This window comes from Spermophilus citellus (assembly GCF_964194105.1).
Source record: "Spermophilus citellus genome assembly, chromosome: 2".
Lineage (NCBI taxonomy): Eukaryota > Metazoa > Chordata > Mammalia > Rodentia > Sciuridae > Spermophilus > Spermophilus citellus.
Genome location: NC_138183.1, coordinates 54,932,690 through 54,951,809, shown reverse-complemented (window position 1 = coordinate 54,951,809; position 19,120 = coordinate 54,932,690). Strand labels below are relative to the sequence as shown.

At 37.3% G+C, this 19,120-nt stretch overlaps 1 protein-coding gene across 8 annotated transcripts in view; it reads right to left on the bottom strand.

Annotated features, from left to right (window-relative positions):
- BNC2 (basonuclin zinc finger protein 2) overlaps positions 1–19,120 on the bottom strand; it is a 415,572-nt gene that overhangs the window by 286,704 nt on the left and 109,748 nt on the right. For 7 of the 8 annotated variants that reach the window (XM_081282134.1, XM_081282132.1, XM_081282137.1 and 4 more), the window contains one exon: positions 6,702–6,827. The exons of the other annotated variant lie outside the window; for it this stretch is intronic. In XM_081282134.1, coding sequence (XP_081138260.1) covers positions 6,702–6,827 — 126 coding nt within the window. The remainder of the gene's footprint in view (positions 1–6,701; positions 6,828–19,120) is intronic. 8 annotated transcript variants of the gene reach the window in all.

Below are 19,120 nucleotides of genomic sequence, written 5' to 3'. Positions count from 1 at the left end.
TATTAAAACTGTTATTCTGCAAGACTTGAAATTCCCCGTGGACCGGGCCATGTCAAAGCCGATATAATTAACTAGAGGCTCAGCAACGGATCAATTACCAGACAAGCAAGTGATAGTGAAATCAATGAAAGATCATCAGCCACATTATCAGTGTTGCAACTCATTAGGGCAAAACTGAGAAATGTGCTCAAAGCGAGCCCAAGCAAGGTGGCATTACAAAACAAAGGGCTAATTTGGAGACCCTGCTGTGAACAATCTGTAACAGAATTAGCCTTTTTTCCCCCTAAACTGCACAGCTCCGTAACTAAATGTGACAGACTGAGAGAAGCAGTTTATTAAGACACCAACCCCAAGTTTATTTAGTTCATAAACTCTCTCCTAGAAAATCAATACAGTCTGTACAGGGTTATTAGGCTGACTAGCTAATACATCCAAATCTGGTATGCCCAGCCAGCAGTCTTCTGACAAAATGCTACCCACAGTAGGCAAACTGAGCTCTTTAGATAGCAGGCACAGTCTAAGGCTGCTCTAGCTGGACAGGTCTGCAATGTAACTATTACCTAGGTTTTACTGCCAGAGCCACGCCTTTAAGGCACCAGGATATCTTCCTAAGGTTTAAAAAATATGTTCACAGCAAATATATGAGACTTCATCTGCTAAACTGATTTGGTCAAACAAAATCTTCACTAGTTGATAAGACTAGTTCAGAGGACAAGTTTTAATAAGAGACAACCCAAAGATTTACCCATAAATGAATATGTAAGATAAAACATGTTATGCTTTTGTAGATTTTAAGTTTATAAATCTTCTTTTAAGTAAGTTTTGGAAAATACAAATTTGACCCCTCTAGAAATGCCCAAAATACATTATATGAACTTTCCACTCACTTCCATATAGAATATGAAGTATAGAATCCTTGATCTTAGTATAATTTTCTCTAGCAAGGGAGAGAGACTTGAACTCTCACCCCACCCAACCTCACCCCCCAAAAAAACCTACAAAGCACAAAGATGTCTTGAGTCTTTTCATTGGTTATTTATTCTGGAAATTAGGGAGTAACTATCTGGAATCATTTGTATAACAAAGTTATTTAAAACTAGGGGAATGAAGTGGATGTCACTTCCACAATGATTGCTGTCTGCTGCCCTGAGTCCATCCAGGTATTTCAGGTTAAAAGACCACAAGTACCATAGGCCACGTGTTAGCTTTCTCAGATTTCCTGATAGTTAGAGATGGACCATGTGAAATAAGTAGTACATCAAGTAGGTCTAATGGGTTATGAACTCCCATTTTTACCCTGTATACAGATTGCTTTATCACATCAGTTACACTTCCATTGAAACCCACTTGAATCAAACTGTGAAATATGATATATTAAGAACTATGTAATGTTTTGAATGACCAACAATTAAAAAAAGAAGAAAAAAGGAAAAAAAAAGTAGGTCTAATGACACCAAAATTATAAAAGATATTGTGAGAATGTGACCATCTCCCCTCATCACAATCTGTAGCACAAATACACAAAGTAAGAAACTCAATACCTTCTACAATGGTAAAGTAGGTTCAACTTTTGAAAGTGATTTCTGATGCTTATAATATTTTAACATTTAAAATGTTCCAAAAAAAGGACTGCACTTTTAACATGCCGTCAGTAGAGTATATTGGCTCTAAGATACTAAATTCTAAACTTGAAAAAAAATTTTTTTTCAGGAGTTTAATAAAATCCAATTTACAGACTGCTGCAATTAAACATTTTTTTTTCTGTAACTTTTGAACGGGCACCTTATCAAGCATTTTGTAAGTCATGTTTGTTTTTTAGTAATCTGTTAAAAAGTCAAGACATATATATTCTAAACCATACTATAGATTCTAATAGTAATTAAAAGTTGTAATTACGGGAAATTTTTATTTTTTAAAACCTTTTTGCATGTAACTAACTACACACTGTGCATGTACCTTCAATGAGATCCAATTAGTTCCAAAGAATTTGCATTTCAGTTAGTGTGGGATAACAAGACTATAGGGAGGCAGGATGCAATCCCACCAGCAGAGTAAGAAAGTGTGTTCTTTCTTGTTAGCTCTGTAAGCAGTAATTCCCACACTGACTGTTTAAAATGTTACTGATCTTTTCAATATTTGGGTACTGAGGTGGGTTTTAGACCTTTTCTTCCATCTTCTAAAAATGAATAAATAAAACAAATATATAAATAAATAAATCACATGTTGATGCAAAAACCAGCCACCATATGAAAAGAAGCAAGTGAAAAGATCTTGCTTTGAATAAATATTTGTGGGGTGCATTTTGTTCTGTTTTGGTTTTAAGGGGAGGAACCATACATACTTTCTATTTTGTTCCTTAAAAGTCCCTTGCTTTCTTAAATTAAGTTCTATAACTGGGAGCAGAAAAACTTCCCTGAGACTGTTCTTTGTAAATACATATGGTTTTGTGATAAAGGCACACATGCACTACACTGAGAAAGTACTCAAGGAATTTTTTTTTCTAGCTATGTTTCCAACAATGTAAATCCAGAGCAAATATAAAATAAATGTATAGTTTGTGTACACAATTTAAGAAGCATCTCCAGGACTTCTGCTGGTTTACAGGACAATACCTGTAATTCCCTGGGTTCAGTTCAGCAGCTGTTAACAGATTCTGTAATCTGTAATGACAGTAAACTGGCCTTTGCTCTTCCTTTTATTCACTATTCATTTTCAAGGCTTAGTTAAGTACAGAGCTGGGTTAAAGATCAGTGGTTTTTCATGTGACACACGCTGGTATTCATCTAATGGCTTGTCAAGACAAAACTGTCCCTGTTCTTGCCAAAATAATAAAAATGACGCTCCACATCACATGACAATCAGCACTTCCTTATGGCAAACAACTCAAGCTTTTGTAATTCACTTATTTTATAGGAAAAAATGTGAACTTCCCTTCTGTATGTGGAATTAGGTTGCCATTCTGAAAGGAAATTTTAATTATGTTTTCCCCTCTCTCAACTCTAGAGCAATATGTAAACTAGTTTCTAATCAAACTAGATTTTGCCATATAAAAATAATGCTGAAGCTCAAATTTGTAATGCATTAAGGTATATAACTTAATATATGCAAATTATGCAGAAGCAGCAGGCTGGACTCAGTCACAGAGGTGGGGCAACCAATTGAGGAAATGTCATTTTTCTTGAGAACAAAGTATGGGACTTGCTTTGCAACATCTGTTGGGCTGTGTGAAATGTTAACAGATGTCTTAAATGGAAAAAAAAAAAGAGAAAGAATTAATAAAGGAAACCTCCTCTGAACAGATAATCCACCCAAATTTCCATATTCCTGAGGAAAAAAGTTGACAGCAGCCTTTTTCCCTTGTGAAACCTGCCATCCCAGTTTTATTGTATTAAGTTTCATTTTCTATGTGAAGTTAAAGGGAAAATTTTTTTGACTCACTATAAAGAAAAGAGAGAAAAAGTAAAACTAACAATAATTCAAATTCAGGTGTTCCCTTTGTGAATAATTAGATCATAATCTAAGTTGCTTTTTTCCCCTTGACTTACAGATGTAATTTGATGAGAGGAGAGTAAAACATTGATCCTTCTTTAAAACACACATACATATGCAGAGATGAACTATTATTCCACTATTCTGGAAGTTTTATGAAAAGTGAAGAAAGTGAGATTTAAAAGTAGCTCTTATAAGTTCTGATATGAACCATCCTTTTTACTCATGAAGGTACTCAGATGCAAAATTAACTCACCTAACATTTACACCTAAATCTTGGCTTTCCAACTGGCTCCTAATTTTTTTCCATTACCATCCTTGTAAGGGATGAAACACTGTCTTTAATAGCCAAGTGTTCCTGAGTAGTAACATCTGATGGTTGTGAAAACTTTTGGAGTACTAGCTGGATTTAAACTTTAAGGAACCTGGAAAAATTAACTTACTTATTTAACAATTCTCCTTAGTGTTTCAATTTATTAGATGATCTAGCCAAATCTGAATGTAGCAGCCCTTAATTCAGATTTAAAACATGACACATGCATGCCAATTACTGAACCTAATTTAGTGTCTACGTAGGAATAAATTCAACTTTGCACCTATATTCTTTTATAAGTCTTCCTCTTTAGAGATATCAAATCTATTGCTTATTCTTATAAAAACTTAGGACATGTATTTGGGTTAATAGCTTATGGATTAACTAATTCAAAATGCACTTAAGGATGTCTGAGAATTCAAATGAGGGAAGAAAACATAGTGCTGTCATCTTCAACAGTCTCAATCACTGTCCCTTATCCCCTGTGAAAGAATGTGTTAGAATTGTACATGTTACTTCCTATTTACAACAACACATTTGCCAGATTGCTCTCGCGGCCTGGGCTGGGCATTTCAACATATAAAGCCTCAGCCAGAACAGCCTGAAGATTTCAGGGGACAAGATCATGGTTCAAGTTATAAATAAGATGTACAGACATGCCTTCAGTTTTTGGTTAGTTTTCTGCCAAAGTATTGTGGATCTCAAATCCTCTGGTGTTTACCCACAGGAACACCACATCAGAGCACAGAACAAAAATAATTGCTCTGCCAAAAAAAAAAAAAAAAAGTCACCTACACTGAGGTTTGGAAAAGTTAAGCACTAATAACATCATTATGTGACCAAGAGAGGAACATGGGCCTCCTAACGTAAGGCTTGAATAAGACACGGGTTTAAATCACTTTAAAAAGTAGCATGCACATCCCCCATGAGGGAATGGTACCTAAAAGCTTCACCCTTCTACAGCTAAAGGGAGAAACCGCTCCAGTTGACACTTGTCTCTGTACCAATTGGAACAATCAATGTGATGCAGCATCTGCTGACAGCCACATCAGGGGCTTAGTTTCACAGAAATACAGAAAGGAAATATCCAAATGCCATAATCCTTTGATAATGAAAAGATCTGGGAAGGGTGTGGTAGATAAGGTAGTTGACAAAATGTTAGGGAAAGAATGGATCCTTAGAATCCGGGTTCAGGTACAAAAGCATCTAAGGTCAGCCTAAATCTCGAGTCTACAAAAGGTCAAACATTTTTACCTTACCTGTTTTGGTTTAAAAACAGAAGAGTGACTTTAATCTTTTCTCACATGAAAGCAGTGACAGTGACTTCTTTCTATCATAACTTATAGTCAACAGTTCATAATAAAATCTTCTACACAAAAAGAATCAGTGATGTTTTTCCTCAAATGAAGATGAAAAAATAGGCTAGGGCAGGGGAGATGCAGAGGGGAGATGCATGGTCATTCTTTCATATGACCATGGACACTGCACGACTATAAAAATAATATTAATTTTTTTAATTTACTTCCTTATAAAAAGACTGTGGAGTGAGAAATTTGAGCCCTAGTTTTAAAAAAATTCATAGTAATAAATTACTGTCAAAAAGGAAGATTGAGATTCACAGACAACTAAGAAAATGATGTTGTAGGGAAGGGCTCAATACCTTATGAAATTATTTGAAAAATAACATTGCCTTTAGAATTACTACCGACCAAATCAATACTATAGATAATACTCCTTTATGTGCAATTCACAAACCTAAAAAATAGTGAAATCCTAAGTTTCATCATAAAACCAAAGATTATTTTATATACATATATATTTAAATGAAAAGTGTTGAAACAAAGCACATTTGAATGATCTTGGAAATTGTTTTCAAAATTAAGAAAGCCAGAAGATGTCAGAAACCTACTAACAGCAAGTTAAAAATAGGAAGAATTAACAAGTAACTTTTTTTTTCTTTTATTTTTGGTACCTGGGATTGAACCCACGGTACCTTATTACTGAGCTACGTTCCCAGCCTTTTTATTTGGGGCAGGGTCTCACTAAGTTGCTGAGGCTGGTCTTGAACTTGCAAATCTCCTGCCTCAGCTTCCCAGGTTGCTGGGATTACAGGTGTGTGGCACCACACCCAGTTTAACAGTTGACTTAAAGGTCTGAGTAATGATTAGCTACTCAGATCTAAGGTAGGTAATTACCTACCAGTGGCTGGGGAAGGGTATAAGGAGAGCTTTTGAGGTAACACTGCTTATCTCCGTCTAGTTGGTGGTTCTGGGTACATTAACCTTGTAAAAATTCATCAGTCTGGGGCTGGGGATGTAGCTCAGTGGTAGAGTGCTTGCCTCGCATGCGTGAGGCCTGGGTTCGGTCCCCAGCACCACGTAAGAATAAATTAAAAAAAGAATAATAAAGATATTGTATCCATCTACAATTAAAAAATACTTTTAAAAAAAAATCATCAGTCTGTATACTTACAATTGGTACACTTTTCTGCATGTACATTATTTCAGTTCTAAAAGTTTACTACTACTTTCAGTGGTACTACTACTAGAAACAGTGATAACAGTAAACTATCCCTAGAACTATATGGGAGGAAAAAAAGGAAAGATAATGGAAAATATAAATAAGGAAGGGTGGAGAAGTGAAGAGACAGATGAAGGCAGGTACTTTATCACAATCAAAATCATTCAAATAATGGCCACTAAATCTACTGCTTGCAACAATTTCTTCGGAGGCAAGAAGCGTTAGGAAACAAGCAAATATCTGAGTTTCACAGCATGAGGATGAGTGTGAAAGACAGCAGAAGAGTGGGAGAAAGAATGATTAGGTGAGAGAAACCTTAGCTAAGCCATGAAAGCATGTGAGCACATCCAAGTGACTTAAATGGAAAAGAGCAACGTACCTCAAGTTGAGATGCATCAACCCCACAACATGGGACCTTGAAATGTGCTTGCCAGTCTTGTTCACTAAGCCTGCCCTCTGACTTGTAATTAAGACGATTTGGAGGTGGGGTGGGCACAAAGCGTGCCTGTTGAGAGATTGGAAAAGGAAATTACATGTAAGTAATACAAGCACTGAGTACATCAAGACAGACTTTATTTTAAAAAACAGCAATTACACTATACCCCTCTGATCACCCAAACACCTTTTTTAAAGAGTTAATAGTTTCTAAGGCATACAACAGTCAACAGTTGTATAAATAAACCCTGGAAAGAATAAAAGTAACAAAGCAGGAATAACTGAATAATTTGCTGACTGGTGATGAATATACTTTGGTTCTAACTAGCTCAATCTCTTATCTCTTGCCCCCCACCTCTGATCCCAGCCCCTAGCTGTGCTGGGGATGGAAACCCAGGGCCTAATGCATGGTAGACAAGTGCCCTACCACTAAGCTTTACCCCCAGCCCACTCAATTTCTTCTTTTTGTTTTTTGAGGGGGTCAGTGCTGGGGGTTTGCATCTAGGACCTCACACATGCCAAGAACAGGTTCTGCCACTGAGCTATACCCCAACCCCTAGCTCAACTTCTCACTTCCTTTTCTTATACTTGTTATTGAAACAGTCATCTAAGTATTTTAGCCACCGTTAGGGATGTTTTATCAAGGCCTTACTTGCCAAGAATAAAAAGCTGTGAGGAACACAAAAATTAAGACATAGGCTCTGCTCACAAGAAGTTTACAATTTAGGCTGGGTGCAATGGTACATTCCTGTAATCCCAGCAGCTCCAGAGGCCGATGAAGGAGATCACAAGTTCAAAGCCAGCCTCAACAAAAGCGAGGTGCTAAGCAACTCAGTGAGACCCTGTCTCTAAATAAAATACAAAATAGGGTAGGGGATATGGCTTAGTGGTAAAGTGATCCTGAATTCAATTCCTAGTACCCAAAATAAAACAAAAAAGAAGTTTGCAGTTTAGTACAGAAACCATGCACAAAAATCACCATATATTAAAAACAGAATATGGTAAGACAAACCATAGTGAGATTCTATTTGAGAAGAAGATTCCTTCCATCCAGTATGGTAAAATAAAGTTTCTAAGCAGACATAGCCTTTGCTCTGAGAAATGAAGAACTTGTAATATTTCTACATAAGCGATCCAATTTGACTAGAACATAAGGTAGGGAGTGTGTAGAGCAAAAATGAATCAAAGATGGAGGGCCAATAGACGTTACTATAATAGTAAAAGTCCACTATAAAGAGTGGCTGTTTTCCCAGTGACTGGGGAAGCTAAGGCAGGAAGATCACATGTCAGAGACCAGCCTCAGAAACTTAGCAAGGCCCTAAGCAACTTAGCAAGCTCCTGCCTCAAAATAAAAAATTAATAGAACTGGGGTTGTAGCTCAGTGGTCGAGCACTTGCCTAGCATGTGTGAGGCACTGGGTTCGATCCTCAGCACCACATAAAAATAAATAAAGATACTGTGTCCATCTACAATTAAAACTAAAAATAAATAAATAAATAGGGCTAGGGATGTGGCTCAGCGGATAAGTGTCCCTGAGTTCAATTCCAGGTAACAAAAACAAACAAACAAAAAAAGATTTGCCATTTATCCCATTATCCATGGACCATCAAAACTGGAAGATTCTAGAAGTTTATCTGGCAATAGTACATTGGCCATAGCTAAAATGTGAAAAGAAAGATATGAAGAGATGAACTAGGAAGCGATTATAATAAACTGGGGCTGGGGGGAGAGATCAAGGTAAAAGAAACTGTGCAGACAAAACCAAAGGGACAAGAATGACTGACAGGTTGGGGATAACAAATGAGAAGAGTCAATGAAGACACTAGTGCTCTGATAGTAGCACTATCAATAGAAATGGGGATAAACTAGCTTTTGGTAATATATACCAAGCTCAATTTGGGGTACCAGCAGAACCTGAAGATGTCTAGGCAACTAGAAATGTTCAGACAACAGACTAATACTGGAGTCATCAGATCTGAGAACCATCTATATAAACATGACATAAATGGTAAAGAATGTGGCCAATGGTTAGCATCTTGGGGGACACCTATGGGGAGAAGACAGAAGGAACAGTGTTAACAGGAGCATCAGGATTATCTAATGTTCTAAATGGCAAGGATGACAGAGTTTCAGGAGGTAGGATGGTCATGAGTTTTAAATATTTCAATAAACAATACTATATTTAGGGTGTTATAAAATAAAGTGTAGCAATACAACAGTAGGAAAGAAAGAAACTGGTAATGTTGAATACCAAATTCAGAACAATGCTTGAGGAACAGGAGGAAGAACTAGATGGGGGCTTAGCAGTGGCTGATACAATATAATTTGAATGGTAACAGAACACTTCAGATGGTTCTGTATATTATAGTTCTTAACTTTGGGAAAATGGGTGTTTAATATAGCATTCCCAATACGTAGGTGGCTGAAATATTTTATAACTATATTTTGTGTTGTAGGAGTTTTCCAATAGGTCATAGAGAGAATGGAAGGCATATAGAATCCATGTTCCACAGAGTTAAGAAATAAATAAGCAATTTATAAAGAAAACATGAAAATTTGCAAGTGAAGTAAGAGAAAGGTAGTCTGAAACATTAGCAGGGCCTTGGAGAAGTTGTAATAATGAGTTGACAGTTTTTTTTTTTCACTACAAGAGAAGAAAAAAACTATATGATAGGCAAAGGGGTCAAATCCAGGGGAGAAAAGGATATTAAAGATCTAAGCCAGAGGGGAAATGATACAAAAGGGTCCTAGGAGAGAATGTGGTCAAGAACACAAATGAAACCAGTGTGGCAGTGCAAGCTGGTGATCCCAGCAAACTGGGCGGCTGGGGCAGAAGAACTGTAAACTCAAGGGTATCCTGGGCACAGTGAGATCCCTTCTCAAAAAATAAATATAGAAAATTTTAAGGTAGAGGTTAAAAAAAAAAAAAGAAAAAAGAACACAAGTGAAAACATGCCCCTTTAGGAAGAAAAATATAGAAATCAAAATAGAAATCAAAGGTAAGAGAAGAAAAAAAAAATTATATATATATATATATATATATATATATATATATATATATATATATATATTAAAAAGCTCTCATCTTATGAAGTCACTTTAACCATATATTTTCCCTACTAAATTGTACACTTGTTAAAAGGGACAGAATTTATCCATCTTTGGTCATCCAGGGCTAAACCAACACTTAAAACTTAAGATGTACTCAATAAATGATAACTGTACAAAAGAAATAATCACCCCAGAAAAAGAAAAGATGAAGTTACCCATTAAGAGAGGCATGACAGGAAGAAATCAAAGACTACTAAGAAAAGAGAAAAGATGCCAGGTTCAGTAGCACATGCCTGTAATCCCAGCAGCTGGGGAAGCTGAGACAGGAGGATCTCGAGTTCAAAGCCAGCCTCAGCAAAAGTGAGGCACTAAGGAACTCAGTGAGACTCTGTCTCTAAATAAAATACAAAATAGGGCTGGGGATGCAGCTCAGTGGTTGAGTAACTCTGAATGCAATCTTTGCTCCCCTCACCTCTGCCCCCCAAAAAAAGAATGGAGAAAAGTTTTGGAGAGGGTAAAATGAAATTCAGAATCAATGAGAAATGTTAAATAAAAGAAATGATAGCAGAAAGGATTCAGCCTTGGTTTCCAAACAAGTGTGTCAAGTCACAAGCAAGAGCCTGTGTCTGAGACAGTGTGATTCAGACTTCCCAGTTTGGGAACTGGCAAGGAGTTCTTACATGCAAAGAGAAAAATGTATTGCTCCAAAACATACATCCTAATGGGCAACAGCACGTCGTAAACCATTACGATGGGTATTACACAGCGCACCCATGGCAAGTAGTTCTCATGAAGAAAATTAAGACACGGCATTGATTTTGGATGAAATTATTTCATCTTTATTTAGGCATACCCAAATTCTAAGTGTTTACTATGCAGTTTTTTCAATGTCTGTGAACTTATTATTGGCTAAGGAAATTCCCCAAAGCAAACAAAGATCAAAATACTTTATGCTATGTTACATATGTGATTTCAATGAAGGACCAGGAGATGTGGAAGAATATCAACTCACTAACAAACAAGATAGAGCTGAGGAGAGTTGAGTTGCTCTCCTTACTGTCTGATTCCAACCCCCAAGACTGTAACTATGGTCCAGAGTCATACCAACTCTCAAAGGCTGCATTAATAGAACTCAGCACTTTTAGTCCAGAATACCTCTAGAGAATAGGGAAATGATGGGGGTCCATCACCTGTTCAACATCAGTAGCCCTCAAGAGTCACCGCAGGGGATGTAGGACAAAGACATTCATCTGCTACACTGGCAGCCACTATAGTGTGCCTTCCTAACAGAGTCCTTTCTGTGAGGACCACTGTCTAAGTGACCTGATACAAAGCTTTATAAAGCAGCATTAATACTGTGGGCCAAAATGAGATTGATCTTTGAGCTTCGTGGTCTCCTGTTGTCAACAGTGCATTATAAAACCAATACTAAATACTTTATAAACAGGTCTCCCTACAGTGTATTAGAAAAACGGTGCATATTTCATGCCCCATAGTTAGGTAGCCACATATCCATCAGACTAATAAATTATTTATTGGGTACTCAGAAGTGCAATAAGAGTCAATAAACTAACTTCTGGATACTTATAAGCTACTATTTCACTGGAAATTATACCTGAATGATAAAACTATCTCACAAACTGGATGGGGGATGGGAAATCCCAACTCTCTCAAGTACAGTGTTATAAGGAAGCACAGGGCTCATGAATGAGAAGGGAGAAAAATCTCTATCCCCTGTAAAGAGTCTTGGTTATTAAACTTACAGAGAAGGCACCACCCAACCCCATGCTCACTTCCTTTCTCCCGTGTATAGATTTCTTTGGTTCTACTATCCTTGGAGACAGATGAAGGATATAAAAACTGGTGGAAACATTTCTAACACACCCTGACTCAAGCCAGATGACAACTACTACTAATGGTTTGCACTTGACATCTCCAGAGAAACTACACAATGGCTTGAGTGTTCAAGCTTTCTGCTACAATGCACAGTATGGATTTGGAGCTTATGAATCTAAGGTTTAAAGGCTCACTTTTTTTTTCCTTCTATTTTTGGTTAAAGCTCTCAAGCCTGTAGACACCCTGTGATACGGTCCCTAGTGCCCGGTTTAACATGATCAGACATCTCATTCCTGGTTCCACCCTTCTGAAAGAGGACCTTCTGTTCTGGAATGGATTCCAGCCCATCAAGAAAGAATTTCTTCAGCTGGGAGTTATTTCTCAAACTATCAGAGGCGTGGACCTTTGTGTAGTATTGTGGGTGCCATGGTTTCACATGCTGGCCACATTAATACTGGAGAGCAAGCATCTGTAACCCACAGCTGTGTGTGCTCCAGCCCCAAAGCACCCGCAAGGCTGATGCCAATGCAAACCACTCTTTCCATCCCACGTTGGAACCACACTGGTTTTCTTCAGGAGCCAGGGGCTGAGATACAGTTCTGAAAATGAAGGTTTTGGGTTCTTTCCCTCCACGTGATGGGTATAGAATGTTGAGGAGAATGCTGCCACAGGGACTGCTCTTTCCTTCTCCCCCATCCCTCACCAAGTGGATAAACCATGAAGAGTTTATAGTGTCAAAGGGTGTTTGAAGCCGCTCAGGGGAATGACCAAAATGGATAAATATATAGGTGTTGTTTTCCCACAGTGTTCGTTTTTCTTCCCATTGTCTTCTACTTTTACCCCATATGGTAGAGTTAAGTTTGAAAATATGGTATGTGGGTAGAAAAAAGATAGAGAAATAAAGGAGAAATATGGGAGAGACTTGATTTCACATCACTTCTTCAAAAAGACCTCCCCAAATCCTAGAAATCATGAAAGCTGACGTTAAAAACATGAAATGAGACTAGTTACTTTGTATTATTTTTGCTACTACAACCACTACTGCTGAGATGATTATTCATATTAATGAGTTTGGTATGTAGACAAACTATAAAAGACGCAGTCTCTGACCTCAAGTACTTATCTCTGTCTTTTGGGATTTACTCCTCCTGCTAGATTTACTTTTATTCTTCATACCCTTGCCCAGAGGAAGTGATCATCACTCAGGACTTGGACCATTTCCATGGGTGGGGTTTAAATATGGCAACAAGAAGAAAGAGAACTTTTGCCCTTGGACATGAAGTTGGCCCCAAAGCTCAGGATGTCTAGTTTGTGACAAAAAGAAATACAAACTCCCTGTGAAAATTTTATACTGGTCTCACTGAGCTCTATCAGGAAAAAAAATAAAATAAAAAATTCTTACAAAGTGTGAAAGTACATAGTATTCTAGTACCTAATCACATCAAGCACATATGAGCACAAACCATGACACTAAAAAGCTTATATGAGACAACAGTCTCTACCCACCCCTTATAATCAGTTATTATGTATTGCATATGTGCTTAGAACATGTGTAGAACAGATACATCCGGGGAGCCAATGGTGCTCGATAGTTAAATGCCAAATTTAAATGAGAGTATTTGGGTTTCCCTATCTGTAAAAACATTTACCATTTTGTGGGAGCTCAGCAAAATTGTTGCACAGCTAAAACTGTTCATCCCTAGAATGGAAAATGATAGTATTAGTTCACATAATTGCTCAATTAAATGTTTTTCCACAAAAGGGGAGAGGTATATAGCTCAATTGTATAGTGCTTACCTAGCATGTGCAAAATCCTTGGTTTGATTCCCAGCACAGTGTGAGTGTGTGTGTGTGTGTGTGTGTGTGTGTGTGTGTGTGTGTGGTGTGTGTGTGAGAGAGAGAGAGAGAGAGAAAGAGAGAGACACACACAATGAGAAAGAGAGAGAGAAAGAGAGATCTCAAACTAGATCCCTACAAGCAAAGTTTGGCCTCACATACATTTTGTATGAATGGGCATGTGTGTTTAATTAATAACCAACATGAAAAATTCAAGAAATTTTAAGTTAAAATATGATTATCAGCTGACGGGGTGGGAGGTTGTAGGGAGTGGCAAAAGGTAAGATGTCAAGGAACTGTAGATAAGGCAACAAAATCTGTGTTCCTTCCTGATAGCAATGGGTGTGGGGGAGTGGAAGCTGCTCTCCACAGCATGCGATCTCGGCTGAGCAGTCTCCACTACTCCCCAGTGTATTATATCCCACCTGTTTCCCTCAATTCATTATTTGTCCAGCCACTATAACCATCTGAGTTTGTGACATCTGGCCTGTAAGTCACTCCATATTAATCTAGCATATATGGAGAATTCATTCACACATAAATGAAGGTCATATTTAAATAAAATGTCAAGTACCGAGAATATTTTCTATTGCCTTGGCTACAATTACAGACATGGGCTTTGTGATAGCTATTTCAGTAACAATAGTTCTCAACTATATTTATTTTTAACCAATGGAGACTTTGTTTTAAAAGATGTTAATATTGAATATATAGTACAAGAGTCATAGTGTCTGGCCCCCTTGACCTCGGTAGCATGAGACATCTACATAGAATTATAAGGCTGTACAAAAAAAAAAATTGTTTTTTAAGGAAACCGATCTAATCTGATTGCTTGATCATACAAGGAAACTGAGGCAAGATCACAAAATGAGCTGGTGACAGAGCCTGAACCATTTTTCAGGGCCTTGGTTTCCCAAACTACTTTTACACTGGAGTTCACAGTGGTGGTCCCAGGGGTTGAGAGTCAAGTAGAATTCCAGAGTTGCCCTTATTGACATATGAGAACAGGCTGCTAAATTTTCACGTAGTTTATAAGCAAGGAGACTACACCCTGGTAACTTGAAATGAGCCATGTTGGGAATACTTACCAAGAACAGTCAGCAAACGCTACAAATCAGAGTTCCTGTGTATAACACCAGGAACCAGTTGTTCAGTTTTTAAAAGCACCATCACACTGGATGAAATTTTGACATATGGCTAAGTTAGGCATCTTTACGTGGTCATATGATCAAGTATGTGTCCTTGTACTCCCTTCTAGAGCTCTCAAAGCCAAGCCATAGTCTTTAAGAGTTACAGAACAAAATAAATCTATGTATAAGTTTGGAGTCCTTACTGTGTGTAAAGCATTGTTACAAGTTTTATAAGATGCAGTTACAGTAAAACCACCATATCCAGACCTCTTAGAAATTAATAATTCTGGATAGACAGAGTCTAGGGGATGGTACCTTACATTTAATGAACACCTGCTATGTGCAAGGTACTGGGCAATGCATAAAGTATTTTTTTCACTTGTTCTTTACAGGTCCTATGAGAGAGGTATTATTATTCTCATCTTACCAATAAGGAAACTGAAGCTAGGAGAATTAAGTCTCTTTACCAAAGACTTATATTAGTGTCAAAATGGGAATTTAAGACCAAGCTGGTCTTATTTCAAAATATGTGTTCATCCCAATATCCTGCACTGCCTCTCTAGGTTTCTATGATATCAGACAAGAATTTTTCTTAAAGGTGTTGTATGTTATCTTATGTCTTTAAATAGGACATATCTTTCAGGACAAAAAAAAAGGTTTTTTTTTTAAATACCAATTGATATGGAGTTATACCTTCATGGTTTACGGAGGGAGCAAAGAAAATCTGACAATGCACTATATTTTAAATTCACCAACACACCATTTTATTCTTCTACAGTTAGTTGTAATCATTCATTCATTGTACAGCCAATGTCTGCCTTCCCCCCACGTCTACAAAATGTTGCTGTTTTACTATGAGTCTTTCCAAAGTAATATTAAGTAGTCATTAAGAAGAGTGAGAAAAAGTTAATACTAATAAGAAACACCTCCAAGCAAATCGTAAGTTAATGGCAAGATTCAGAACAGTAACCTAGTATATGACCATTTATATTCAAGAGAGTGAAAGAGTGGGAGAAAGAAGATGAGAAAAGAGAAAATAAAAACTAGGAAGGAAATTGTAAGATCCTTGTGCGTTTTTGGCTAGGTCACTTATAGAAATACCTTCTGGTACACAGAAATCTACTCTGAGAAGGCATGGGAAATTTGTTTTCTCTAAGCTTCAGTACCCCCACGCTTTTTTTTTTTTTTTTTTTTACTTTTTACAATGTGTACATATTAGCAATTAACAAAATTAAAAATGAATGTAGTCTAATGAGGGCCCTAACAACCAAACAGAATTTTAGAGTTCATCGAACTAAGCAAAATGGGAAGCTGGTATCTAAGCGTGGAAGCTTTCTTTCATGTCTCCAGCACGCTCAAAGCACTATCTTTGCCTAGTTCTCAACTATGCTCATATTAGCATGGTGTGAGATTAAAGTGGGGTCCTCTAACTGTGCCTGATTTACAGTATAGTTGGAGAGACTATAAACACAAGTTAAAACTAAAAATGCAAATAACTGTTTATTTTTTCTTACTAAAGAAGTGCCACAAGTCAATATGCATTGCTACCTAACACTATTTCAAGGACCATAAATAATTTGCTCACAAGAGGGCTATAAGTTGAGTTTTGTGTGCTAAAGAGAATATCAAAAGGCAAGAGAAGAGAACATTCCAAATGGGCAGGGAAGCATGAATAAAAATAAGTGTAAGGAAGCACGGTTCCTTGGATAGAGAAAGGATATTAATCGGTAAGAGATTAGAAAGAGAATATATAAGCAAACTGGAGAGTCCTTGAAATTTGGACTTCTTAGTTTCTGAACAGAAAGGTAAAATTGGAAGTTCTGTTTCAACAGTTAGGAACAGTGTACAGTGTTTATCAGAAAAGAGAAACATCTGAAGCAGAAATATCCAATTAGGGGATTTGTTTTTATCCAAATGTTCACTTAGAATTTAAGCTCCAAGAGCAAGGGAGTTTGGTGGGTTTGTATCTGTCCGTCCACAAGTAAACATCTGACACTACTGTAGGCACTAATAGAAAATGGACAGCCCATCACTGAACCCAGGACCAAACTAACAGTAAGAAAAAAATTTTGTTGTGTTTTTTCAAAGAATCTGTAAGAACTGATGCCTATGGTTGAAGGAAAAAAATAAATATCAATACATGTATATATACAGTTAGAATATTTCTAACAGGAAAATACTTTCTGAAATTAAAAAAAATCATCCAACACTAAAAACATACTCTATCCTCTATTCTTTACCATATACTCCTGACAGGTTCCCATCCAACAATATATGGCTCACCACTCACCTCTAGGTTGACCCTGTCATTTCACTCAGTACCCACCGCTCTTGCCTGGCATTATAAAGACATTATGCATAGTCTATAGGTTTGACAAGAGATCATCTGTCCATGTCAGATGGGAATGGGCATCTCTCCAGAATGCCTGGCATACTCCATCAGTAAATGTAAATCTTGCTCTCAAACAAGCTCTAGAATCTGCTGGATTTCTGCAATTGAATGTCCCTCTCATATAGATCCCAAACTCAATCTCTTTGAATTCAATCGTAACATTCTTGCCATAATTGTTGCCTGTCCCATTTCACCATTTTCATTAATGAACAGATAATCTTCCTACTCATCGAGGCTTAAAAGCAAATTCATCTATTTCACCTCCATATTCTTACCGTGTTTGGCATGGTGCCTAAATTTGGTTAACTTAATGAACACCAGATGAATAAATGAATGATAACAGTAACTCAGGAGCATCCAGGTTAGGAAGATAAATTCAGGGCGTGCGTCCCTTGACTGTTCCTTCAGCAGTGCTGGCAGGCATTCCTAACTGAGCACAGAATTTTTTTTTCTTCTGGGCCACCTCAGCCTCTCAAAGCATTCATCACCAGCCAGTAAAAATTCATCCACAAAATAAAACGTATTTGTTATCCCTGAACTATGTCTTTTTTTTTTTGAGTTCCAAGTTATTGTCATTTAAAGTTTTCCTAGGTTGAGGCCAAAAGAAAAAAGGCATTAAAGTCCAAATTAAGCCTAGAACACAAAAATGTACTTCTCTCCTATTGTGCTCAGACTTGATAAAGACATCAAGCATACTGTGAGTACCTGAATACTAGATGAAAAAAAGTAAAGTGAAGAGTTCAATTTCCACTGTCTCTTTAGCACACAAGTACTAAATTCTCTCAAGGAAAACAAGGTGCCTTATCTAAGAGACAGCAATGAAATCCCTCCATCCGGGTCATCTCAGAATCCATCTCTGTTCACTTTCAAGGTACCCCCTCCTTCCCAATTTCTCTTACACTGCAGATTTATTTTTCTCAAACAAAAACTGAGTAAATATCAGCAGGCAAAGTGTAGGCTAAGGCAGGAAGATCATAAGATCAAAGGCCATCCTAGGCAATTTTGCAAGACCCTTTCTCAAAATAAAAAATACAAAGATCTGGAGGCATATCTCAGTGGTAGAGTGTCCCTGGGTTCAGTCCCCTAGTACTGCAACAAATAATAATAAATAATAAATAGCAAACACTGTGGAGAATCATAAAAGAAGTTTTAACAGTTTCTTTTTTTAATATTTATTTTTTAATTTTAGGTGGACACAATATTTTTTATGTGGTGCTGAGAATCGAACCCAGTGCCTCACATATGCTAGGCGAGCACACTACCACTTGAGCCACATCCCAAGCCCCAATAGTTTCTTTAGAAAAATTAGATCAAGCCAGGTTCAGTGGTGCATTCCTATAATCCCAGCTACTAAGGAGGCTGAGGCAAGAGAATGGAAAGTTCAAGGCCAGCCTGGGCAGTCTAGTGAGACCCTGTATCAAAATAAAGTTTTTATAAAGAGCTGAGGATGGAGCACCTGAAACCTCAGCCTCGACATTTTGATAATCCTTATCATATTAAAACAACTGTTTTTCAGGATAGTAGTAAGTCAAAAGAAATGGCTCATGCTGTTGTACACAAAATAACCAGCTGACTGAAGCTGTGAATAACAGTTTAATCTTAGAATTAAAATTCTCATGTAGTCTTGGAGAACAAGTCATTTTTACAAATGACTTGGCAATCACACATTTCAAAGACAGCCTCTTAAATTGCCAGATTAAAAAAAAATGCAAGTTACACAGAAACCTGGGTACTTCTTTTCTAGATGCTACCCCTCTCTGAATGAGCACACACCTGTAAACAAACAGTCTCAACAATCATTTTAAAGAGAAAAGACATCGAATAATTTGCCATCTTTATATAAAACAAAGAAATCGCAGGAGGACTGTGAGCTGGCAAGTCAGCCAAAGTGAAATGCATTCCACATGGTTAGCAGCCAGCAAGCTGAAGAAGGGAAGAAAATCTGACACTTAAGGCTTCAAAAACCGATCACAGCTACTAGGCTCTACTCTCCGTTTTGACTCTGGATGCACACTGTAATAGTGACTAAAACTTATGGAACTGCACAAAGCCTAATGTCAAGAATGTTTCCATGTCCCTTAATATCATGTAAACATCCCAGGTCAAATATAACATGAC